Source organism: Anguilla rostrata, chromosome 8, assembly GCF_018555375.3.
Source record: "Anguilla rostrata isolate EN2019 chromosome 8, ASM1855537v3, whole genome shotgun sequence".
NCBI classification, from domain to species: Eukaryota; Metazoa; Chordata; class Actinopteri; order Anguilliformes; family Anguillidae; genus Anguilla; species Anguilla rostrata.
The window spans coordinates 43,261,418-43,287,648 of NC_057940.1; the positions used below are offsets into that span (position 1 = coordinate 43,261,418).

General features: G+C 45.3%; 1 protein-coding gene across 8 annotated transcripts in view; it reads left to right on the forward strand.

Annotated features, from left to right (window-relative positions):
• LOC135261780 (focal adhesion kinase 1) overlaps positions 1 to 25,600 on the forward strand; it is a 134,384-nt gene extending 108,784 nt beyond the window's left edge. For 7 of the 8 annotated variants that reach the window (XM_064348398.1, XM_064348395.1, XM_064348397.1 and 4 more), the window contains 17 exons: positions 470 to 567; positions 1,066 to 1,150; positions 2,050 to 2,150; positions 2,931 to 3,046; positions 3,288 to 3,388; positions 3,932 to 4,021; positions 4,623 to 4,827; positions 9,463 to 9,574; positions 11,200 to 11,286; positions 12,761 to 12,904; positions 13,408 to 13,539; positions 16,582 to 16,644; positions 19,752 to 19,791; positions 20,281 to 20,384; positions 23,412 to 23,567; positions 23,668 to 23,748; positions 24,356 to 25,600. In XM_064348398.1, the coding sequence (XP_064204468.1) occupies positions 470 to 567; positions 1,066 to 1,150; positions 2,050 to 2,150; positions 2,931 to 3,046; positions 3,288 to 3,388; positions 3,932 to 4,021; positions 4,623 to 4,827; positions 9,463 to 9,574; positions 11,200 to 11,286; positions 12,761 to 12,904; positions 13,408 to 13,539; positions 16,582 to 16,644; positions 19,752 to 19,791; positions 20,281 to 20,384; positions 23,412 to 23,567; positions 23,668 to 23,748; positions 24,356 to 24,568 (1,928 nt within the window). In that variant the 3' untranslated portion in view covers positions 24,569 to 25,600. The remainder of the gene's footprint in view (positions 1 to 469; positions 568 to 1,065; positions 1,151 to 2,049; positions 2,151 to 2,930; positions 3,047 to 3,287; positions 3,389 to 3,931; positions 4,022 to 4,622; positions 4,828 to 9,462; positions 9,575 to 11,199; positions 11,287 to 12,760; positions 12,905 to 13,407; positions 13,540 to 16,581; positions 16,645 to 19,751; positions 19,792 to 20,280; positions 20,385 to 23,411; positions 23,568 to 23,667; positions 23,749 to 24,355) is intronic. The other variant, XM_064348391.1, reaches the window with a different exon arrangement.
• The last annotated feature ends 631 nt before the right edge of the window (positions 25,601 to 26,231 follow it).

A 26,231-nucleotide genomic window follows, 5' to 3' on the forward strand; every position in this document is an offset into this window, starting at 1 on the left:
CTGCATATGCTTTGTAGTTTGGGTCTCAGAAAAATGTAAATATAAAAATCAAATCTCTTTAGCTACTAATACCAGTCTATCAAGAGGCTGTGATCTTGCCATTAAGCCATTTAAGTTTACTGTTTTACTGACCTGATAAAAAACACTCTTCATGATAAGAGCACCAGGCCAGTTATAATCATGACAAATTATTCATTTGTTGTATATATCACAGACAAAATGGACCACCTGCAGCTTGCAGTTCTTGGTGTATTGGTTTGAAATGTCATTTTGAGGACACGGAACACAGTAGGGGCTTTTAATCTAGCACGCAGGCAATAGCAGCTCTCATTACTAAACATCATGCACAACATGGCTCTGATTGTTTGTGTTCAGGATTCATTAACACAGTACTGCCCCCTGCCACCTGCCCCAGGCCAGGGCATTAGCGGCTCACGCTTCACCCTTTGTCCCCCCCCCCCCCCCCCAGCCCGAGATTACGAGATCCAGCGGGATCGGATCGAGCTGGGCCGCTGTATTGGAGAGGGGCAGTTTGGCGATGTCCACCAGGGGGTCTACATGAGCCCGGTATGCATCGGGGCCCGCACACCACACCCTCTCTCCCTCTCTACTGTCCTGAGTAGGGAAACAGTACAAACGTTCAACATGGAAAACCTCAAACCAGGTAATCCGTAACATCGTAGTCCCATAGGCTGCTTGTCTCCGTGCAGATATATCAACGGAAAAAGCTCTGCACGTCAGATTTTGGGTCAGATTTTGTCTGCATGCCTTCTGATGAGAAATGCCTTTGTTCAGTATGAAGTGTAGTTTCATGGCACGTAAGGATGAGACAATGTTGATTCATCTCTTCCAGCTTCTGCTTGGTTTTAGCTTGTAAATTCTTGGTTCTTTTTTACGTGGATCATTTGTTTAGCAGATGCTTGCGCTGAGCGGTAAATGTGCCCCTGCGCGGTCGAACCTGTAGCTTCAGCGTAGGGCCCGGTCCCTTAGCCGCTGCACGAACCTGCTGGCCTTTCCACAGCGAGCGACCGAACCGGCCGCTAACCCGCACGTCTCTGTCCGCAGGAGAACCCCTCCCTCTCCGTGGCGATCAAGACGTGTAAGAACTGCACCTCCGACAGCGTCCGAGAGAAGTTCCTGCAGGAGGCCCGTGAGTGCTAATTACAGCCGCGCTTCGTTACCCAGCGGGTTGGGCTCGCGACGCAGAGCGGGTAGGAGGACGAACGTGTCCGTCCTAGCGGTGCCGAGGAGAGAAACTAGCGTCCTGTTGAGCAGGCGTACGCTCTCTAACTGGAGCTCTCTCCACCATCAGCAGCACACAAAGAGGGGTTATTTGGCCCTCACTCTGCATAAAAAAGGCCTGACGTATTAAGGAGAGGTAGAACTCTGTAGTGCTGCCAGAGACACCTCTCCGTCCAGGGGAAAGGGTTACTCCCATCCAGGTGGGCCCTGCTGTCAATCATGTGTACTTATTCAGCTGAACTGGAGTAACGTGTGGAGGATATGTAGTAGGATGGAAACAGTGAAAACACACACACAAACATGCATGCACACACACACGAACACACACACGCATACACTCACATACACGTGCGTACGCACACACACATGCATATCCATACACTCACGCATGCGCGATGCACACACACACACACACACATCTCCTTTCTCTCACACAGACACAGGCTTACACACTCTGTGCTCTTCCAGTACTGAGTACAGAACCTCATGTGTCAAGCTTTCAAGCTGCAGCATCAAGCACACAGATGTCGAACGCAGGGCACACGTTAGATGTAATTGAAAGCAGGAATGAAGCTGGCTGTGGTTACGCTCTTCCAGAACACCATAAACGTACATGGTGAACTTGAGCATACAGTCCTGTTTTTAAAAGGAATCTGCCTCACAGGCCTATCAGTCAAGAAGCCCCTGAACAGCATTTATTAACCTGTGGGCTAGCAGCCAGTGCAGTGGTGTGGTAGAGCCCGGTGCTATGGGGGAGCTATGGTATACAGCCCGGTGGAGTACCGACCGCCTGTCCGTGCCTTTCAGTGACCATGCGGCAGTTTGACCACCCCCACATCGTCAAGCTGATCGGCGTGATCACGGAGAACCCCGTGTGGATCATTATGGAGCTCTGCACTCTGGGAGAGGTGAGGCCGCTGTCGCAGTTGAAGTCTGCACGCGCTTCTACCGTTTACTCACCTGTGAATACATTACTGTTACAAATGCATTACTTTTAACAGATGGCTGCTTCTTTCTTTATTAGCTATCGCAACTAGGTACAAATGTCCATATCAGTTATTTGCAACTACTTAGGAAACTAGAATATTATATTAAGGATGCATACTGTACTCATTCAAGATCCTGTGTATGTATTGTGTTTGTCCTCCTTTAAATAATCTTACTTTGCTGGTAATGTTCAGTAAGCCTTACAAAACTGTAAGCACACTTCTTGACTGAAGAAATGACCAAATTGGAATCCACATTCACCTGCTTACTGCCTTGCGACTGAAGGAAATTGGTTAGCGATCAGTTACTCCAGGGCTAGTTTTTGTTAAAAGTTTTGAACAAGAGGGCTGATAAATAGGAACATGGTGTCTCTGCAGCAGGCACTGGTTTTAAAATGGGAATACTGATTTTGTAAACTGTCGGAACAAGTGACACCTGGTGGTAGCATTTATATATATATATATATCTTCCAGTACAGAATATAGATATTCCTTATGCATATGCTGATATCTTTAAAATGTGTTTTCATTTTTATGTATGTCTTCAATCATGCACTATTTATATAGCTCCTTATTGGACTAAAATCACCTGCTTGTAACACAATGCTGAGTAAAAAAAGTAACATTAAAAACAATGAAAACTTGTCTTTTGTGCTGGTTCGTCCTGTATATATTTGTTCACGTGTAATATTTCTCCCACAGCTGCGGTCTTTCTTACAAGTGAGGAAGTACAATCTGGACCTGGCGTCGCTGATCCTCTTTGCCCACCAGTTAAGCACAGCCCTGGCCTACCTAGAAAGCAAGCGGTTTGTACACAGGTAAGAGTGACCGTCTGAAAGGAAGGCCCAGCCCATAGCAAGATACTGCCAAGTCAGATTGGCATCCAGGATAGCGAGACACTGCTTATCAGACAAGCCAAGGCATCTAGTTTAAATAAGATCCTTACGGTTAGAAGGGTAACTGTGCTGAAAAAACAACCAGGTTATTATCTGCTGGTACATAGCCATGTAAACAAGCATTGTTTGAAAATGTCCGCTCACCCTGTACTTCTCCCTGCAGGGACATAGCAGCAAGGAACGTCCTGGTGTCCACTACAGACTGCGTGAAGCTGGGGGACTTTGGGCTGTCCCGATACATGGAGGACAGCTCCTACTACAAAGGTAGCTGCCCACTGAAGAGCCACTGTTCCCCTGAATTTGATCATTCTGTTTCAATGTGTGTTATATGCACTGGTCATGATTTATATCTGTATAAATACAGTGGTTTACACGTATCCCACATGAACTTTATGATCTTTGGCACTGAAGAAATTGCTTTTTGGCTAAAGAGTCCACACACCTTGTTTCTATGGCCTAAATTGGTCGTTGAAGAGAACAAATTTTAAGTACCTGATAAAACTTGCACTAATCAGTTGACTGAGCTGTTAGTGCCATCTGTTGGCAGGTTGGGGTATGGCACACTACCTGAGATGCATGAGGGCTCTCAAGTTCAACTTAATTTGAGTTATATTTTATTTATATATTTTGCCGGTGATCTCATGCATGTTTAATGGTATGAAACATAAGCTTATTCGACAAAATCAAGACGGAATGTGGCTGAAATGTGCTTGGTCATCAGTTGAATGTTGATGTCGTTGTCAGTATGTAGTCAACATGATTTACGCAAGGTCAGTTCTTGACACTGCGCTGTCATGCTCTTCCCAGCTTCCAAAGGCAAACTGCCCATAAAATGGATGGCCCCAGAATCCATTAACTTCAGGCGCTTTACCTCAGCCAGCGATGTGTGGATGTTCGGTGAGTTCCGCCATTTTGGTCTGGAGCCTGCTTTCACGCCTCAGAAGAGCAGAGCATCGCTGGCACTGCAGACTTACCCGGAAACCGATCCTTCGCTTCTGAAATGAGTGTGGTTACTGTTCGTTTCACAGAGCGGTTGTGTGCATCCATCTTAGTTGTTTTACTTGGAACTTACACTGTTATCTCCTGGCTGCTCTCTACAAGTACGGCTGTGGAATAAGATTTGCCTGGATACTGTCCCTAGAATAGCACCGATAGAATGTCAAGCATTTTATTGTGTTGGCAGTCTGTATTGACTGTTCAATAAGTGTTCAGAAAGATACATGAGCTGTACAGTTATAAGACGGGAAATGAATTAGAGTTTCAGTGTCATAGGACGATGCACAGCAGTTGATTATGGGTGTATTATTGTGTTATACTGTATGTGAAAAGATTGCCATCCCCTACGCACTGTAAGACCCGACCTGAATAGACCCACTGCCGTGCTTTAATGAGACAGAAGTGGGGCGGGGCAGATTGTGATTGATTGAGAGAATGCGTGGCACATGGTGCATGCTCACACGGCACACGCTAACCTCCCCCCCCCCCCCATCCATTACAGGCGTGTGCATGTGGGAGATCCTCATGTACGGCGTCAAGCCCTTCCAGGGCGTGAAGAACAACGACGTCATCGGCCGCATCGAGAACGGCGAGCGGCTGGCCATGCCGCAGAACTGCCCGCCCACCCTCTACAGCCTGATGACCAAGTGCTGGGCCTACGACCCCAGCAAGAGGCCCCGCTTCACCGAGCTCAAAGCCCAGCTCAGGTGAGTCCGGGGCGGCCTCAGGGTGTGACTGGCAGGTACTGCGGGGTGTTTGGGCTGAATTTGGGCACAGGGAAGTCACAGAGCCCTGATGGGGTGTGTGTGTGCCTCTGCCCCTGGTGGAAGGGCCTGTAATAAATCGCAGCACGGTCGTCAGAGGATGAAGTTTGTTCGGAGTTGTTAACGGCTACACATGTAGCTTGTGTCTGTCTTCTCTGTAGCGCAGGTGTGCTTGTTTATGAAGCCAAAAAGACAAATGAGGAGTTTTACTCTTGTGGGAAAGAGTCCGCTGTTTCTCCATTAGATGGCGCTATGTTACACATGCAAACAGGCCCAGTGAGAGACTGGAATTATGGTATGTGGTATAGGATACAGTTGAGTCCAGACAGTAGATACTCCTCAGAGGTGGATCTCTTTGTTTTAAACAATGGTCAGATGTATTCAGGATCCAAGCAGCCATTTTGAGCACGATCAGCTCAGCACTGGAGTCCCCTTTAATCCTGTGCCCCAGAACCCGTCGTGACTCTGTGAAGGCGGGTTACCTTGGCTACCGTGACTCTGTGAAGGCGGGTTGCCTCAGCCATCATGACTCTGTGAAGGCGGGTTGCCTCTTTTGACCCGTTTTCATCGGAACACCTTGCAAGTTAAAACAAACCATTTTACCAATCTATTCTTTCTACCGCTGCGATTTCCTCACCTGTGATGATTCACGACCCCGCCGGTCTGAAGCACTTCCCTGTTAGTGAATGACCTCATTGTTGCCATGGTTCCTCAGGGCAGGCACCTGAGATTAGAAGATAACTGTCGAACGTTTACTGTAACAGTGCGACTCATCATGACGCAACGCTGGCAAAGTAAACTTTTCAGTCAGCTTTGGTGCGTGATTTTACGCAGGTTCCAGGTAAAATGTGTGTGTGTGGGCGCTGTAGCGATCTCTGGCTCTGAAACTGAAGCGTGTGTAGAACGGTGAAGTGATTTACCGCACCGTTGTAGAGCATGAGTCACCGCACGTCCCTGTACATCACCCCCACCCCCACCCCCCCTCTGCTCTGCAGGTTGCTAGTGGCTGTTGTTCTTGGTAACCATGTAAATATTTAGACCGTTAATACTATTTGTATCTAATTAAGGCCATAAAAGGAAACGGATTCCAGACTTTTGGACTGAAGCTTTATATCATTATAAAAATACATTAAGATCTTAAATGGGCTGGCTCCTGGAAGAAAAAAAAACTGCAGTTGTGCGTTATGTGTTTTGTTTGGTTGTGTGCTGTTCTTTAGTATTAGTGGATTTGGTCATTATATGTGCATTTTCAAACATTTTAACACTTCCGTGTTCTACAGTTTGGAGTTGAATTCAGTGATTTGACTTTTTTTTTTTTTGAAGTCTGAATTAATTTCATGTGGTTAGCACGTCTGTAAAAGGGATGATTAGAAACGGATTGAGTGGACTACTGTTTCAAAGGCAGCTTTGTATATTATATCGCAGGTTTTCAACAAACAAAAAAGAAAAGACCTGGCCTTGCCTGCAGCATATTTCTGAGCTAGAGCAGAGTGCACATCCTTTAGTGTGTTTTGTGTGTATATTTAGCTCAGCCCTATAAACTGCTCTGTGCAGTTATGCTGCTGAAGCGGGAAATTCCCATTCTGCCTCCCCTCCCCCAACCCCAGCATACTCAAGCCTTCAAATGTGGGAATTTCCACCAATCAGACTGGGTGTGATCAGTGAGACTACCGGGCTTAGATGAGCAGTAGTGGTCTGGTCATGTGACCTGAGGCAGGATCTGTGACTCACACGGTGACCATGAGCTCCAGTACAGCACAGAATTGGGAGTGTACCCCCCACCCCCGTCATGTGACCTGAGGCTGGTACTGTGACTCCCAGTTACCCAATGCAATGCTGAATTACCATCACCACCCACCACTTCCCCAGAAACAGTGATTTCTGTGATCCAACAGCTGATTTTCCCCAGAATCCTTTAGGGAAGGACCTGCTGAGCAGTATACGTACCTCTTGGCTTTGGGCCGTTTTCAATTTGAACAATCCTTCATTTTTATTCAGTGCTGGCACAGATTATGGAAGCACTATGCTTAAAGAAGTTTGGTAAGCTTAAAACTTTTTGTTGTTGTTTTTCTGAGCCATTTTCATCTGTAAAAAATGCGTTCAGAACGGTTATCTTCTTGACCATGAGTGGTAATGACATTGTGACCATCGGTAACTTGAAACAAAGTACACAAGGCAAAAAAGAAAAATGGTTTTCTTTGAATGAATTATCATTTTATGTAGGAAAATGCTGGACAAAGAAAAACATGTTCAAGCTGATTATAAAATTTCCAACAGTAAGATGCATTATACTTACGTATTTCTTCATGATTGTTTTGTTGATATTAGGTTACATATTACATTTATTATGCCAGGAAGATAAATTGTTGCAAAACATTGCATTTTATTGTCAAAATCTGTTTATGAATGCAGAGTTTCCATAATTTATGTCAGTACTGTATTTCTTTTTAAATAATGGATGTGGGTCAAGCATACTGTTTTGCTCTTGATGTGATCTCAGCAGGTATATGAGAGTTTCTTTTGATTAAATTGCTACTGCCTCTTCCATTGGGAAGAGCGTCCTCATTCAGACGTGATGTGAGCCACTGTTTCTTTGTTTTAATTATTGTTGTGCATTGCGCAGAGTGCTCAGCTGTTATAATAAAGAATAGGAAGTATTGTATTTGCATTGCCCAACTCTCAGACTGTGGGAAATCTAAGAATAAAGTCTGTGATCATGGAAATCAAAGAAAAAGCAGCTTAAAGCTGGGAATGGAGCGGCTAAGGGGTTAAATTCGAGAGGGGGACGGACCGAGGGAGAGCTCCACTGCTTTGTCTTTTTATCAGACTGCTGCCCCCTCTGCTGGCCTGTTCACATGTGACCAGATTGGCCTGAAACTACCTCCTTAATTTAGCCCCTATGGTTTTATGAACTGCCCGTGTGCTTTAAAACTGGCAGGATGCTTGCATCTGCTGGCCGGCTGCCAAGCGTAATGGTGCATGCGGTGTGGGGGGGAGGGGGGGTGGGGGGGTTTGGGGAGGGGGGAGGTGGAGCGGGCCTGTCCTCCCGCACCAGCCCTGACGGGGCTCCTTTCACTGTGTGCCACGCTACGCACTGCCCGTGTGCTGTAAGATCAGGGCTGTGTGCTTAGAGCTGTGCATGGGCTTCCCCGTCTGCTCTCTCTGTCAGTGTGTGTCTGCCTCTCTCTGTCTCTAACTCACACATTCTCTTACATTCTCTCTCTCTGTCTCACACACACACACACACTTTCTTACGCACTTTCTATTACTCACACACTATCTAACGCACTCTCTCTAACACATACGCTTTCTCATGCACTCTCTCTCTGTCTCTCACAGACATTCTCTTACGCACTCAACACTCTTATGCACTCACTCTCTCACACACACACACACACACACACTGCCTTAGACATTCGCTCCCTCCCTCACTCTCTTTCTCTTTTTTCTCTTGCTTATTTCTCTCGCTCTAATTATGTGCTAATTAGTCAAATCATTTACTGTCTATCAACAAACTGCATTTAGGCTCCTACAGCCTGTATTTGCAGTGGTGGAAGGGTCTGATTCTTATTTGTTTTGTAACCGATTGTAGTTAGCGTGGGAGCTGGTGATTATTCCACAGAGGAGCGGAGGAGGGAATTTGGATGTTAATGGCTCATGGCTGTGCTTAGAGGCTGTGTTATTGGTGATTAGTTATTTTGCATTTTGCTTTATTGAATATTCGTGTTTTTGGGGAGACTAGGTATTGTAGCATTTTTCATCTCCTTCACTTTGTTTTGACAGTGCCATTCCTGAACACATAAGTGACATGGCGCTGGTCTGTCTGCATTGCGTGTCATGGTGTTGTGTCGATGCTCTCAGTACTGCAGTACAGTAGGGACTGAGGCTGGAGTGCTGGGGGGGTGTTGGGGGGTGGTGTGGGGGGGGAGTGATGGGGCGTGGCTGGAGGTCTTCTGTCGCTCCTCATGGGAACTTGTTGCTCAGACACTTCGCAGCGGCCATTTCAAAAGTAGGGTCGTTTCCAGAAATAGCGGTTGTTTCCTGAGAGCGTGTGGGCAGGGGAGTCGCGTTTCCTCCGCCAGGGCCGCCGCGCTTGCGCTGTCTGCGCGTACCTCGGCTCCCTCGGCAGCGCCAGCGACGCAGTTTTTCCCCCCCGCCGGCGTTTCACGCCAGTGGCTGTCTGGCGCATCGTGCTTAGTCATATTTCTGCTGTACAGAAGACTGAGTGGATGGGGAGCAGATAGATAGAGGCAGCTCTGGAACAGACACATTCCCAGACAGGCCAGACTGAAAGGACTCTTTTAAACAGCGGTGTGGAGATCGGGTAGAACAACGCATGAGCTTCACAGAATTGCCTTCTTTCTCCATGTCTAATGATGTCTGTGTATAACCACAGCTGTCTGAAAAGTAGAGGATGTTCTGCTGACTGTGAACCGCTGGTCAAACAAATCTGGGAAATGTCTTCGCTTCAAGCCTTTAACGCAGGAATCAAGAAATAATCTGGCAGCAGTGTTTGGCGGCTGGTGGGTCCTGGGTTCAAAAGCTAATCTTTTGTTCCCCCCCCCCCTCCGATGGCAGCACCATATTGGAAGAGGAGAAGGCCCAGCAGGAAGAGCGAATGCGCATGGAGATGAGACGGCAGGTCACCGTGTCCTGGGACTCCGGGGGCCCTGACGAGGCTCCGCCCAAAGTAAGTCCGCCTCCCGTGCGCCGTCCTGTTGCCGCCGCCGCCGGTGTCCGAGGAACCGTTATCCTCACATACCCGCTTCCTTCCGCTCGGTCAGCGCTCCTGTCCTCTGTTCGGGAAGCCTTGCCACGTCTGGTTTTTAAATCCGCCGTTCATACACCGTGCATGTGCTTTAGCGGGGACTAAAGGAAATGAGACTTGTGCTAAAGAAACGAGGCTCTCTGCGCGTCTCTGTCGTTACGCGATGCTGTCGTCCTGTGGGCCCTGTCACTCGCTCCTGTCGTTTACTCGCTGTTTCTGTGTTTGCTTTTTTCCGTCGCTCCTCCGGAGGCTGGGTGTCGAGAGGCTTTCTATGAGAGGGTGCTTAAGGTAGATTCCCCTGCAGCGCGATGGAAGATGATGCTTTCTTTTCAGCCGGAAGGATTTCGTTTTTTTTGTGTATCGCTCAGAAGCATCGTCCCCCGCCTCCTGGCTTAACTAAACTGCACCTCTCATCACCGGCTGAACACCACTGAAACAGTCAGTGGGTTTACATGATGTTTGAAAAAGTCGATTTGTTGTTTTAGTCCGGCTAAAACTGGACTTTTAAAAATCATGTAAACATTGTAGTCCGACTGAATTTGAGTCGGGCTAACATACCTAGATAATGCAGTTGGGGGTCGATATACTACGGCATGTATACGCTTCAATAGGCCAAAAATTGGCCAAGCGGAATCAATAACGTTTCAGAAAATATATAACTTTAAAAGGTTTAATTCAATATTCTACTGGGATTTTTGCCGTTTATTGAGGGTGTGACAGAAAATTTTGGTGCCACTGACTATAATCGAATGTTTTTCACATTTACCGTTCGAATGAGCAAGTACCATTCAAGTACATTTTTATGGGTTAGTGCTGTCCGATTGTGCTAGCTACTTCACATTAGCCTTGTACGGCAATCAGTAAAGGCGAACAGCACAGTACCACTTAATTATTGTCACTTCTATCACCACTGTAATGAACTAAGAAAGGCGACAAACTACATTTTCTGTGAGAAATGCATTGTCGAGCTCACACGCATACACTGCTGGCGACATTTTAAGGCTCCGTTTTGCCCTCCCTAGTATCATGGCGAAAAAAAACACATTTCTGGATGGACGAGGAGACCAACTTCATGCTATCGCAACTAAAGGAGTTAAATATCCTAAAATACACGGATGGAAGAAAAACGTGGAATGGCGAACAATTCAAAAAAGTTGCGACAAAATTGGAGGAAGCAGGATTTATAAGAAGCCTTCGTCAGACACACCTCGGTCAATAAATCGATTCTTTCCGAGTCATGTATATTGGGACAACGACAATAATCCAATTAAATCTCGTCTTTGGCCAAATCGAGCTATTAATATAGATCGATTTCAACTGTGCATGTAAACGAGTGGCTCCACTCAGAGCAAGCCCACTGCCTTTTCTTCTCAGACTGTTCTTCTGTACCCCCAAACTAACTGCCTGCTTCCTCTGTAGCCGAGATGCATGATGTCACTCTAGCTTCGTTTGTGTGACACTCGCAGCTGTTTGTTCCTGTAAAAGCTGAACCCCAGACGAACGGGCCTTTTTAACCTTTGACCCCCTCGCTCTCTCGCTCTGCACAGCCCAGCAGGCCCGGCTACCCGAGCCCCCGCTCCAGTGAAGGATTCTACCCCAGCCCCCAGCACATGGGCCAGCACAATCACTACCAGGTACCACACCGCTGCCCCCAACTTACACCGCACCATCTCAGCATAAAGTCACTCAGCTCACTGGCACTGACAGAGGGACATTAAAGCAGAAGCGTACTGAAAACCACGTTGGGAATAACTGCACGGGTGTCATATAGGCGTAGGCACGGGGCGGAAACACAGCACCCTTCTCACCCCAGAAGTGTGTGTGTGTGCCGTGAGAACTGCTCTGCCTCAAAGGTGGATCTCCTGCAGCGTTTGATGCAGGTTGGAGAAATGAGACCAGCTGCTTTTGCAGACTCCTGCACAAACTGGTTTGATCTTGATGAGATCAGTTGCCTTGTAATGTGATGTAGCAGTCTGAACAAACAAGCTAAAATATCTGTCTGTTTCGATGCAGCCTTCTACAACTGTAAGATCTACAACTTTTTCAGCCACTAAAGGAATTTTGAGCATGTAATAAGGTGTTAAATGAAATGAACAAGTGCGGTTAATGCTTGCAGTGATATGAAATGTGGCGGTGGAGATGCAGGGGAGAATTTTCAGGCCTGGCAGTCCATGTGTGCGTATCATACATTCCACTGAGGCATAACTTAAAAACGATAAGCAGTTCAGTGACACATCAGCGTCTCATGAAATGAAACACTCAGCAGTCTGCTTCTCTTTTAAAGGCGATAATGCTGTTTGACTTAAAGACTTATTCTGTCAGCTTCGATAGCTCAAGTTGACTGAACTCTTGCAGACAGTACATTGACTCCTGTAGTCATTGCCTCAGGGAAAAATGTCCTTTACCATAGAAGGGAATCGGTTCTGTATTCGTGTTTGTCTTTGACTGATTATATTACCATGAGCAGAGTTGCATTTGGCTGCCCGTACATTATTATATTTTCACATATAATCACCACGACGGCATATGATTCCTGTACATATGTGAAATTATACAAATAAACCGGGTTCTCACAGAATATTATTACATTAATCGCAATCATGTTATAACCTCTGCCATAAGTATTAGCATGTATGTTCTGGTCCTCTGTGGACCCTGTTTGACCCCAATGGATTCTCTGGGTCTCTCTGTCAATGGGTTCACTGTGAACTGTGCTTAAGCCTAAATTTAAGTTCACATTAAAAAAAAAAAAAAAAAATATATATATATATATTGCTTCTACTTCCTGATTATCTATAAAAAAAGCGGAAACTATGACTACATTGTAGGTTTCTGACTGGGCTGTATATAGGCAGCTTCCAAGCAAAATGAGCCATGGCTTCTAGATCTTGTTTGATGATATTTTGCCACAAACTGACATCTTATTTGTTGTTTGGTCATTATTTTAGTTTTCCCCTAATTTCACTTTGAAACGTAATTCGAGGTATTTAACACATTGCAAAGGATGGCTGAACATTTATTTGTCAATAACTGAGGTGTAGAGAGGGTGCTGTCATTCAGAGTGGGCTGTGACATCATGCTGTCGCACTCCCCCTCCCGTGTGTACAGGTATCTGGATATACTGGCCCCCACAGCATGCAGTCCTTGCCCAGCGGGGGCTACCCAGCCCAGGCCTCAGTCCTGGACCCCCACGACTCCTGGAACCACCACCGGCAGCAGCAGGACATTCCCATGTGGTCCCCCAACATGGAGGTGAGCTCCGCCTCACCTCCCACAGGGCCTGGACTCACACAGAACTGCTTTCTCCCTCTTATAATGCGTTATAGCATCATGACCTAACATGTAGAGAGAAACAAGAAAATACATTTGCATGCATAATGACTACCCAGCACACCTCAACAAATTAGAATTTGAGTAAACACAATAATAAGGTTATATACATTATTTTTTCCCTCCAAGAATTAATGGGGAGCATAAATGTTGTAGATCTTTGTCTCTGTTTCTCTTTCTCTCGGACCATCTCTCTCTCACAAATTAAAATGCTTTATTAGCATGACATATTTCAAAATACATATAGCCAAAGCGTAGTGGTAGCAAAAATAATCGTAACAATGCAAAAAAAATAGCAACAGTAACTAACTCTCACTCTCTCCCCCTCTCTCTCTCTCTCTCTCTCCCCTCTCACTCTCTGTCTCTCTCTCTCCCACCCCTCTCTCTCTCTCTCTGTCTCTCTCCCCCCCCTCTCTCTCTCTCAGGACGGGGGCCCTCTGGACCTGCGGGGGATGGGCCAGGGGCTCCCTCCACACCTGATGGAGGAGCGGCTGATGATGCAGCAGCAGCAGATGGAGGAGGACCAGCGCTGGCTGGAACAGGAGGAGCGCTTCTTGGTAATGTCCCCCCGTCCGTCCGTCCCCGTCGTCGCTTTCCCCCAGCCCCGAGCGGCCTGACTGACACGCGGGTCACCTCGGCTCCTCCTCTTTGATTTCCCGCGCTCCGTCGGAAAGAGGTGGAGCGATGGCGGCTCCTCCGATGCTGAGCCGGGCCCTTTTAAAAACAAACCTCTCAATCACTGCAGCCGTGCGACAAACAAAAAGAGACCAAAAACAGACCTGTGACCCAAAAAATACAAAAAAAAAAAAACCAGTCCAGCTCCTCGGAGAGAGCAGAGCAGCTTGCCAGTGTCTGAGACTGCGGGCTTATCGGCTGAAATGCTGAGGAATTTCCTCTCCGGTCTCCCGTAGAAACACTCCACTTCTCCCTCTTTGTTTTGGCTCTTTGCTTAAGTCCGGTCTTAAGTGTTGATAAGTGCTGGGTAGCTAAACCCCCAAAAAACAGACCGAGGCTAACAAACCCAGTGGATACAGCCTGCGTTTGGAGTCAAATGCTTGTAGGCTGGGTATTAAGGAGGGCCCTAGAACGCAGGCACGTACACGAAATCACTGACGGGACCGTCAGTGGCCCCCGTGATGCGGGCGGGTGTAGTGTTCAGGCCTGTGCAGTCGCAGTAAATCCGTTTCGGTGTGTGTGGTATTCCAGCGAGGGCCCTAGTGCCGAACACTGAGGGGAAGGTTTGGAACCTGGCCTTGTCCTCCTCAGCCAGGGAGACTGCTTTTAATGATAGCTTCATTTGGCTGCCAAGTTAGGCATAAATCTCTGTGGTATTCGTTTTTTTTATTTTCTGAGAATTATAAAGCTAGTCTGGCATGCGATGGCAGCGGTATCACAATAGCCTGTCTAAGTAGCTTGGCACAGAGAAGAAATTAAGGCTTTAAGGTCTTTCTACCAAACAAGCAGTGTTAACTTTCATAGAAATAACCATTGGGATAGTTATGATAATGATAAATGGTTTCCCTTTCTGTAGATTCCGTGTGATTAATCAAAGTGGTGATGCGTACCATATAGATTAAAGTCTTATATACACAGTGCTTTGACATGTTTCTCGTGTTGGTGAAATATGCCCATTGTATTTCGCAGCTAAGGGTCAGTACTTTATGGTTAGTCTGAGTATCGTTTTAATACACAGTGATCTTCGGGTAATGAGGACATAATAAAAAAAGCCAAAGGTCTTAAAAACCATTTGGGTGGAAATTTTGTACAGAAGGAGCTCAAGACGAGCTCATTCCCTGTTGTTATACAGTGCTGTGCAGAAGTATTTGGAGAGTGCCACAATTTTTGTTGTTTAGGCTCTGTACTCCAGCACAGTGGATTTGAAATAAAACAATTAATTAATTTATTTATTTATTTAATGTTTATTTGATAGGGACAGATACATTTAAACATAGATTATTGTCAAACAATATCCAATGCAAGTATCACAGCATTTATAGAATATGAATATGAGGTTAAAGGGCAGACCATCAGCTTTAATTTGAGGGTATTACCATTCATATCGGATGATCCATGTAGGAAATACAGCCCTTTTTACAAAGTCCCCTAAAATGGGGGGCTATGTATAAAAATGGCTGTAATTCCTACAAGGTCACCCAATATGGATGACAGTCTGCACTTTAACCTCATATTCATTGTTTTATTTCAAATCCAATGTGCTGGAGTACAGGGCCAAAACAATAAAAAACTGTGGCACTCTCCAAATACTTACAGACTGCACTGTTTATTGGTATGAATATTATAGTATGTTACATTTTAATCTTGTATCAGTATTCCATCATCTCATATGTATTATTGAGTTCTTCCTGTGATGTTTTAGATAGATTTGGGGTAACAAGAACGTCAGTTTTTTAATCATGATAAACTATCTTTCTGGGATTTGAATCCAGCGATATATTTTAGGTTGTAGTATGCAATTATGAAAAGAATAACCTATGACACAGTTGACCATTGTTTGTGGTTTACTAGTCAAGTACTCTGCAAGTGGCTATGGAGTAAGGAAACTAGTTCAGTTATTGTGTGAGAGAGAAAGAGATAGTTGGGGGACATGATTTTGAGATGGGGGTCAGAAATCCACACTGATAGTGGGGACAGGGAGACTGGGGGATGGAAATTTAACGACAAGACCAGGTTAAAACCTAGTTTATGGCTGGTCCTAACGCACGTGATCCGGCCGACCGATGGTGTAACTTCATCACTCACTCACTCAGTCACTCACGTCACAGACATTCGCATTTGTAGGGCTGGCCCTGCTGTTGCGGTCCAGCCAATAAATGGGGGTAACAAATCAAGACAGAACAGAGCAGGGTGAACATTTGAATTTGAGGGCGGAGAAAGGGAGGGAGGGATTGGGAGGGAAGATGAAGATAGTGAAAGCTTGTGAGAGAGGCAGGGACGGTGGGAGGGGAAGAGAGAGGGGGGGCAGGCAGTTAGTTGGCTGCGTGCTCTCCTTACATGAATGAGCCAAGCACATATAAGCCTGCCTCCAGCAGTAAGCAGGAATTTGAGTGTTGCCCTCCTCTCCGTCCTGCTCATGGAATTACTGCTGCCGTTTCCCCTCTCTACGCAAGCGACGTGCTCCTACAAGCAGCCAGCTCGGAGGATGCAGGTTTTCAAGTCCTGCTTTGGAAAACTGGTACAGCCGGGGAGGGGGGCGGGAGGGGTTTTGGGACTCATCCGTTGGGACGGCTGTTTTAACTTAACCGTCAAATGTCACCAAACGCCCTGCTTTGTTAATGCAGAAATGATATGTTTTTTTTTAACGAATCAAGGTAAAATAATACTGAGAGAGAGAAGTGTTTCTGATGTTTGCGTTCTTGGTTCTGATCGAATCGGACAGACCTAATTGCCGTAGGTTGGGGTGGCGTTTGGTTGTGGGGGGCGCTGGATGTTCTGTCTCACAAAGTGTGCACAAGGTCTGAGGCGCCGGCGATGCGTAAGATCAAAAGCCCGGCGCTGGAAACGGGTTCACTGGAGTGTGTTCTTGGAGGGGGGATGCGGCCCCTTATCCCTGCCCTGATCCTCTCTTCCCTTCTGGTCAGAAGCCGGAATCGCGGAACTCCAGGGGAAGCAGTGACCGAGAGGACTGCGGTCTTCAGGGGCCGGTGAGTTCCCATGCTGCTCTGTGTTTTTACAGATGGGTCCTGGCAAAGGGAAATTCCCACAGCCTTCCCCCCCCCACACACACACACGCACTCACGCACTTACACATACACACACGCATGGGCACTCGCACACATACACACACAAAAACATGCACGCACACTCATACACAGTCATACGCACACACGCACACACTCACACACACAATCATGCACAGACACGGGCACACACACACGCACATACGCGCACACACACTTGCGCGCACACGCACACAGACACGCCCACTCACCTCCAAGCCTTCTCTTGCAGAGAAACCATTAAAGCGAGGATGAAAGCACGAACCCCGCCTGGGCAAAATAATGCTGTCAGCAGTGTTTCTCCTGAGCAGGTCTGGCAGTTCCTCGTGTGGGATATGCTAACTCAAACAACGCGAGCCCCTAGTCTGAGGGGATTGAAGCCCATCCTCTCGCTGTGTTCTCTGGCTGCTCTTTCCTCCAGTCCACGCTCCTGTTTGTCGGAGACGGCGTAGCTCATTCTGGAGCGAACCAGGGCGCACGAGCCTGCTGCGTGCCAGGTTAAACGGCTCAGAAACACTCCTCCGGGTCGCGCTGCATAACCTCTCCTCTCGCGCTCAGGAGATTAGTCAGCCAGCCCGCTGTGTTTGGACAGGCACTTAGCAGAGAGACCACGCTTTGGCTTTGAACGGGAGAGCGGATGCGCGGAAACCAGGGAAACGTCAGCGCAGAAAGTATGCTGCGAATAAGTTCAAAGCCAGTTCACGCGGTGCCGTAAATATCGAGAAGAGGTGTGCCACGGCAGTGTTGACAGAGCTGCTGCTGAACACTTTTGGTTGCTACGTTGAATGGTTTTCTCCTTTTGATTCTTTATTCATTAACATTGATATGGTGCTTTACATAAAGAGTCCTACTTAGTGGCTAGTTTGTTTTGACTGCTAGTTTGGCGTTATTTTATTTATTTTATTTTGTCCTGCATACTTTTAGGGTATCAGAGGAAGATGCTGTTTATTTTCTCATTGGATATTTAGAGAGATGCTAGGTCAAGACTCCTGGAAAGGTCAAAAAAGACTATTTTAATTATTTGTCAGATATTGTTACTAAAAATATTTACCAAAAGGAAAATTTTGGCCTCGTTGAGAGACGGCAATGGAAATGATAGTTTCCACAAAAAGTGTTTCTCATTGTAAACTGTTAAATGTTAGATAAGACATGAGGGTGTTAGCATCGATGCATTGCCTGTGGTTAATAACTGATGGTCAGAAACCTGAGTTGAAATAATGCTCTGAGAATTATGAAGAAAGACAAGCAGAAATTAGTTGAAACGTAGGTTGCACAAAATGCATTGTGAAGCCGTGCAGCTAATGTACTGTCTGTGTGAGAACATTTCACCTTTGGGTCTGGATTTTTAATCTAGCCGCATACTTGGTTGTTATAGACCCAGAACCTATCCATCTATTCCACACTGAGATAGGACTTTAGCAACTTTGAAACATTGATTTGATTTATAACCATCTTTAATGCATGCTGTTCTTAATTGCCAGTTCTCTTTGTTCGTAGTACTGTCTGTGGTGTGTTATTACTTCTGTAGAGTCATGTCTGTTTTCATTTTCTCTTTCTTTTATTTTATCTTATTTCTAAAGCACTTTGTGCACCTTGACACATCTCTATTCATTATATAGTGCCTCAGTGTTCTGTCAAACTTTATTTTAAAGACTGAGAATATATTTGGTTTAGAAATATTATAGTCTAACTTGAAAAAGGACTAGAAGAAACTTCTGTGGGTAGATTTGATGACTTATTGTGTTCAAGATGTAACCAAGTTTGGTACATCTCTGTGGCCCTTGAATTTTTCTTTGCCTCTGAAACAATTTGTGTCACTGTTTTTAGGGTTAGATTCCCTTGTGTCCTCTACGATGCAGGTTTGCCACTGTTTCTGTGGTTCTGAGCTCCATTATCGACATAATAGGAGAGAGTGTTATGATTAGTTTCTTATTTATTTGTCTGTAACTTTCTCCTGACTTGTAAAGGTTAAAGGTCATATAACCTTTGTCATGTTTCTGCCATTCTGCCGTTGCCCATTGTGATGAATGACATTTGGATTTTACATTCGTTTATACCTCAGTGATGCAGGAAGCCATGGCAGGCCATGGTACAGTTTCCTAAATTTGAGATTAGCTTGAAAAAGTAGTTTTTTTTTTTTTAAATTATATATTGTGACACGTCTTTTTGGAAAGAAAACATTACTAATTGTTAATTAATCTTTGCTTCCGAGTAGCTGTAGAATAAAAATAGAATAGAATAGAATTTTCCAATTTTGTCAACATAAATATAGCGTATTCCCTGTATTGTTTTGGTTTTTTTATGCGCATGTTGTCAATGACTCACCACATTCACTTTGCTGACTGGGCCAGATAGTTTTACTGTTGAACGCATTGACAGATAGTGAGTGTGAGTTATTCATAGATGTGTGTGTAATCCACTTGGCGCAGACCTGGACAGAGTACAAGTAGTATGTATGAAAGTCTTAGACTTCATAGATTTTGGATTTGGATCACATAGGAACTCCATTTGAGGAGAATTGCCATCCATGCAGATTAAATATCAGCATGGTCTGTCTTCACCTACTTCAGAAACGAAGGCCCCCATGATCACTGCAGAGGGGGCTACACTCAACAAGGGCGTATTTCAGACATCAGCCACGTCCGCTTCTTTAGCATGCAGTCTGTTCTAATGCACTGGCCAGTTCGTGGAGTGCTGGGGTTTGCTGTTTACAACAAAAGTATGGTGTTGTGCGAGGTTAGGTTAAACAGTAATATTCGCAATTGATGAAACGCAGCACTTTGTATTGCGAAGAGCAGTGGCGGCTGTGAAAATGCAACGCAGGGATATGAGGAGATCTGTCCTGGGCTTCCTTATGTGGCCTCCTCTTTGGGCAGAGGGATGCATGCCTTAAAGCACGTCAGAAATGTACAGCAGAGAACAACACGACAGGCATGGCAGCCAAGCAGCCCTGTACCAGTAAAAGCGTGGTTGTGGAATTCAGGAAGCAGCATGCATGTTGTTAATTGTCTGTTTGTGTGTGTTTCTGGCAGACGGGGAACCAGCATATATACCAGCCCGTAGGCAAACCAGGTAAGGGCCCAAACCAGACTGACTCACATAATTGCGGCCTCTCACACCTCTCATTGTTCAGCATTCCCAAATTAAAAGCTAAAATATCTGCAGCCGGCAAAGCCTCAGTAATGGTTGCATGCATTCATGTGCATATTTACATTAATATTCACATTCACAATTACATTTACATGAATATTCATGTTTGCTTTCATATTCACATTTACATTAACATGTACATTCACATTTAATTCAACATTTACATTGAGATTTACATTGCACTAGATCTCAGAAGAGAAGCAAAATGCATTCCAGTTGAGGCCTAAAAGCACTTAGTTTCTTAAATATCTGATAGATGGCTGAGGGGGTTTAAACAATGGTAGTGTTTTTTAAAGAGATTAATAGAGTGTCAGTTTCACATGTAGTAATATGAGTAGAACATTTAATTGTCTTCTCATGCCCCTCTAGTAACTGTCCAAACCCAACCTGACACACACCCCCCTTGCACAGAACATGCAGCTCCACCAAAGAAGCCCCCCCGACCTGGAGCCCCCAGCCACCTGGGCAGCCTGGCCAGCCTAAACCCGGTGGACAGCTATAATGAAGGAGTCAAGGTAACAATCACCAGGACAACCCGGCTTCACGCAATGTCCAGGCAATTACAAAAAAAGTAAATTATAGTGTGCATTAATTTTTCTTAAAAACCCTCACCTGAAGTGCTTACGTAGTCAGGCATTAAGGCATGACTATTATTTACAGTCTTCTATGTTGTTTATCTTGTTTCTGCTACATTTTGCATGTTATCTGCACAGACCGATGCCTGCATGTGTTGGGTTTTAAATATTTTTACTAACTATATTTACTGTTTACTGCCCCCCACCTGTCATATCATATTCCTGTACAGTTTTGGGTATTTCTTTATAGCCTGATGCTTGGGAAACAAACTAATGTCCGCAAGTTTTTTCAATGTGTCTTTAACATTTCCACAAATATCTTTATTTGAATATCAACATCTAACGGGCCTAGGCCTCTGTGTCATTATTAAACGGTCTGTAGACCCAAACTGTGAGCTGACCTGTCAGTATTTCCCCTGGTTTACCAGAGAGGCCCTGCCAGACCCGCTACGAGTCAGCAGAAATATTATAGCGCATTTGGCCTTCCCATAATTCCCAGCCACAGTGCCACTCCTTGTAGCAGCAGTACACTGGAGCTGAGCATCATTTCCATTTGACTCCTTTATTAGGATCTGGGATCCCACAAGAGGGGGGAAAGTTTTCTTTCAGAAAGGGAAAATAGAGAGAGTCCTCAGATGCTGGCTTTCTCCCTGGGAAAGCTCATGTTTGGCCGCTGGAGCGCAGAGGCCAGGAAGACATAAACACGTCCGTCACCCCCTGCTCTCCGTGACCTCGACGCCAGAACAGCCAAGATAGCCATCCCGCGCTTCAGAAAACAGCATAAATAAAACCTTTTTATTTTGGCAATAATTGTGTTATGATAAAAGTCAAGATAGTTACTGAAATTATACTCCCCCCAGTGTATTTTAGAGAGTTTTTTTTTTAGATATCCGTTGGGAAGTGGGTTGGAGAAATTCAGAACAGTTAAAGGAGCCTCTCACCAGACCCTAAAAATAACCGGAGAGAAAATCTCTGAAACAAAACATCTGCGCCCGCACGAGACAGAAGCAGTGACCCACTCGTGCGCCTCGTTCATGTTTTTTTCCGTTTCTTGACTTAAATTTCTTCAGTCCAAATTTCCAGTGCATTCCTGAAGTTTGCTTCACAAAGAAAACAAAGACGACTGAGCTTTTAATCACACACGGCCATGAAAACGCGAGGCTCTGAGCTTACAGAACACAATGTCCAGGGAGAGCTCTGAGCTCGCAAACAGCTGAAACCAGGCATTTGCATGGAATTGTCGCAGCTTTATTGATGCATGTATGATTTTATGCTTGCTGCATTGATAATTTCTCCCTCTTCTATTTCTCCACACCCTCTGTGTTCATCCCTCTTCCCTCTGCCTCTGTTGTTGAACTTAGCCCTGGCGGGTAAGGACCAAGAAAACTGTGTGTTTGTGTCACTCACTGTCGGGCACCTAGGGGCCTCTCGCACACATCCTCACCTGAGGGGGGTTTGGAGCTCAGGTTGCCAGATTCATCTCTCCTAGTGAAACTGTCCCTCCCCATGGCTAGGCTGGAGCCCAGGCTAGGGAGCTTCAGACCAGCTCTGGATGACCCTTTTGGACACTAAAAATGTGCTTTAGGAGCTCTAGGAACTAGGAATCTAGGTTTCATCCTCAAAAAAAAAAGTTAAACTTACCATTTAATTTACCAAGTGGTAAATTACTACAAGCAAGTGAACGATGCCTCTAAATTCGGTAGGATTCAAATCTACATAGGCTGGAGCAGCCCAGACCTCGCTGTGCTGCAAGTGCTGATATACGCATCGGGATGAATCTGGGCCTGCCCACCAGCCACACCCTTTTGGGGCGGGTGATGTGATGCGAGAAGAGCAGTAGTTTCCATCGCTAACTAGCGTAGCTTCCATGAAATCGCCTCTCCTGCTAGCTGCTGATTTCCTAACAAAGGGCTTGTCTCTTCTGTGGGCCTCCTGAGAGAGACGTGGGCTCTGCTCTGCCCAAAGCAGGAGTTCCGTGTCCTTCTCTGCTCTCGTGCTCTTCTTCCACACGTCTCTACGGAACTCTATCATTCCATTTTTTTCTTTACTGTGAACCTAGCGTTTTAAATGAAACCGCACCGAACACAACTGTCAGTGCGTTCTAGCTGTTGTTGTACTCTTCAGGGTAATAACCATTGAAGCTCACTGAGTGCAGCTTATGAATGTAAACCAGCCTGTATGTGCCCTCACATCTATGGGAGACACAGATTGAGGAAAAGCAGAGACAATCTGTTGCTTCACCACTATAGGTCCACATCAGTACTCACCTGATACCATTTTCCACTCATTTGGAATTCATTCATTGTACATGTTTCATCATGTGGCATAATGTTAGTAAAATCTGTAGTTTCATGAAACATGGAATACTGCCATCTACTGGTTGGAAAATGGAACACACTATCCTGGTTTGATAGATGTAATACATTAGGCTAAAGATCTTAAGTTCCCTAAGAAACACTACCTTAGTAAACCTGCAGGTGCAGACAGGATCATTATCATTCTATATTCATCTGTGTCTGGTACCTTCTTTTTCTGAAAACATGGTATTTCACTGTGAGAAAATGATGACCACATCGTAAGCTGTTGATTATGCATGATATAGTTGTAGCTGTACTCTGTAAATAGGTGGAAAGCACATAGTAAATGGAGAATCTGCTAGATTAATGGTTAGAAGTCATTCAGACTACTCAATGAATCACACTTACCGTCATGTGTTGCTTTTAATGTTTTAGTATTAACATCTGTCTTGCATAGTATTTTTTTGCATAATATTAATACTTAAACGTTGGTATGATTACTGACATCAGAAGTAGACCATTGCAGAAATATTTATGACCTATTGCTTCCTATTTATTATCTGTTTACTATTTTTCAATGCAGCAGTTAGAAGCAGTCTTGAGAACCACATATGAAGTCAAAGCGTGCGTGCTTATGCCGGCCAATCACAGTCTGAGTTCCTTCTCTTAGATTCAGCCTCAGGAGATCAGCCCGCCCCCCACAGCTAACCTGGACCGCTCCAACGATAAGGTTTATGAGAACGTGACGGGGCTGGTGAAGGCCGTCATCGAGATGTCCAGCAAAATCCAGCCCGCGCCCCCGGAGGAGTACGTGCCCATGGTGAAGGTACAGCCTGCCCCCCCGCCCCCCACCCCCGTCGCACAGCTGGCGCGGTGCAGGCGAACCCGGCAGTAAAACACTCTCTCTCCCTCTGCTGATCTTTCAGGAGGTGGGACTGGCACTGCGGACCCTGTTGGCCACGGTGGATGAAACCATACCCGTACTGCCAGCCAGCACACACAGAGAGGTAACCAACGTGAGCACGCATTACAGCACTTACCGAATGTGCCGCTGATTAAATGTTAAACTAATATTAACCTAACCTCTCTAGTTGAATTACATTCATTGGTTAAAGGAGTGTTCCTTATTCAGGATGACTAATATCTACGTTGTCATTCTTTTCTGCTTATTTTTCTGCTTTTAGTCTCAATTCACTCACTGCGGGCTACAGCACTTTTTTCTAATCAGTGAGGATGTGAACCTGCAGAACCTGGGGTGGTCCCAGCTATAGCACCTTCCAAAATGATAAATATGTTATCAGTAAATGATCACTAAGGCCTGGCAATATTACGTCATGGCAGTATCCTCTTAGTAAATCCAGAAAACTGAATGTTTGGAATAATTCTAGTACAATAACTGGAAATCCCTATTGGAAATGACTTATTCTTGCCACTGAAACACACATCCTGTGGTGTCAGAGACTGTACACAGTAAGTACTAAAGAAACATATTAATGCAGTTCACATGCAGGAATGGGGAAATGCTCTGTTGCCTTAAATGTCAGAGTTTTGTGGGTCAGGATGTGTCTGATAAGTTGTGAGGACGGTGACGTGAGACGCCTGTTCCCTCCGCAGATCGAGATGGCACAGAAGCTGCTGAACTCTGACCTGGCGGAGCTCATCAGCAAGATGAAGCTGGCGCAGCAGTACGTCATGACCAGCCTGCAGCAGGAGTACAAGAAGCAGATGCTCACCGCCGCGCACGCGCTAGCCGTGGACGCTAAGAACCTGCTGGATGTCATCGACCAGGCCCGGCTCAAGATGATCGGCCAGGCCAGGCCGCATTAGCTGCCGGGGGAAGGCCCGAGAGGGGCGGTGTGGAGGCGGGGGGAGGGGCTATCCCGTGCTGCCGGACTGAGCTGACCAATGGCAGGGCAGCACCCAGCACACATCAAGACTGTCGCCGCTCAAACTCCCCCTTCCCTCCCACACCAGGACTTCAAATGTGGGGAAGATACCTCCCCTCACCCTCCCTCCACTTCCAAGACATTTTTTTATAGACTTCTCATTGCTTTCAAGTCCTTGGACCTTTGAAAATCAGTTACAAACACTTATTTTATTTGGCTGCGCCTGTCGTTTGTGCTGATTGTACTGTATTTTGTATTCAGAAATAAACTTCACTTCTGAGCAGTTACCCCACAGGTGGATATTCAGCTGATCAAAAAGGAGGACAATATAAAATAAAATAAAGCAACTGGACCCTGTAAGGAAATCCAAGCTATTGTAAACGAGAGAGTTCTGGGAAACCCAAAGGTTGAGAATTCTTCACATTTATCAAGAACCATTTCTTCTTTGCGTTGCAATGTAACACAGTCAGTAATGCTATTCCCAACATTCAATGGAGGATCATAAATATATATTTTGGACGTTTTTCCTTTTCATTTTTCCTTCCTCCACAGACTTATGAATAAACCCAAGTGGAAAAGCAAGAGCTCTTTGTCTTATTTGACACAGACATCATGTGATGCTTTTTTTGTAGTAAAGCTATATTAAATATGAAACCCTGTTTCTCAGATTGGGGCATAGTGAACTTGGGAACTTAATTCCCCCAATTGAAGTCACCAACTTTCCTTTTCCAGCACAAGCTACGTTGGACATTTTATTTTCTTTTAATTTCATGATTTCATGCTGTTTCACAGTCTCTAATTTCTTTCCCAGGTTTTAAAGAAGTTAAAAATAAAACATGGGTTTTTACCCAGGTTTATTTGACCATATTTCCCAAGTGTACAATCTGTTCATGAAACCCCTCTGCTTTTGGGTATACATTCTCAGGAAGAAAGACCTGTACAGTTCCTTAAACTATTAAAAGTTTTATCATTACCCTTGTCTCCTGCAGGTTTATTTTGTCTGAAAATAGGCATGCCACCAAAACAAATAAGTTGTTATCCCTACTCATTAAATACTGTTATGTGAAGTGTCAAGCTCTAAGAGAAACTATTCTTGAATATTTGTCACTAATAATAATACAGTTTGATACTACACTGAACAAAAATATAAACGCAACACTTTCATATTTGCAGCCATGCATTTAAATACCTCAAACATTTGTTCTATGTGCACAAAGATCTTATTTCTCTCAAATTTTGCCCACAAATTTGTTTATATCACTGTTAGCTAGCATTTCTCCTTTGTCAAGATTATCCATCTCCTGCACAGGTGTGGCATATCAAGATGCTGATTAAAAGCCATGATCACTACAAAGGTGTTCCTCATGATGGGGTCAACAAAAGGCCACCCTAAAATGTTGTTTTTTGTTGTTCAACACTATGTCACAGATGCCTCAAGAGTTAAGAGATCATGCAATTGGCATGCTGACTGCAGGAATGTCCTGTAGAGCTGTTGCCAAAATGGGTGTTCATTTCTCCACCATAAGCCGCCTCCAGCGTCGTTTCAGAGAATTTGGAAGTTCGTCCAACAGGCCTCACAACCGCATACCACGTGTAACCACGCC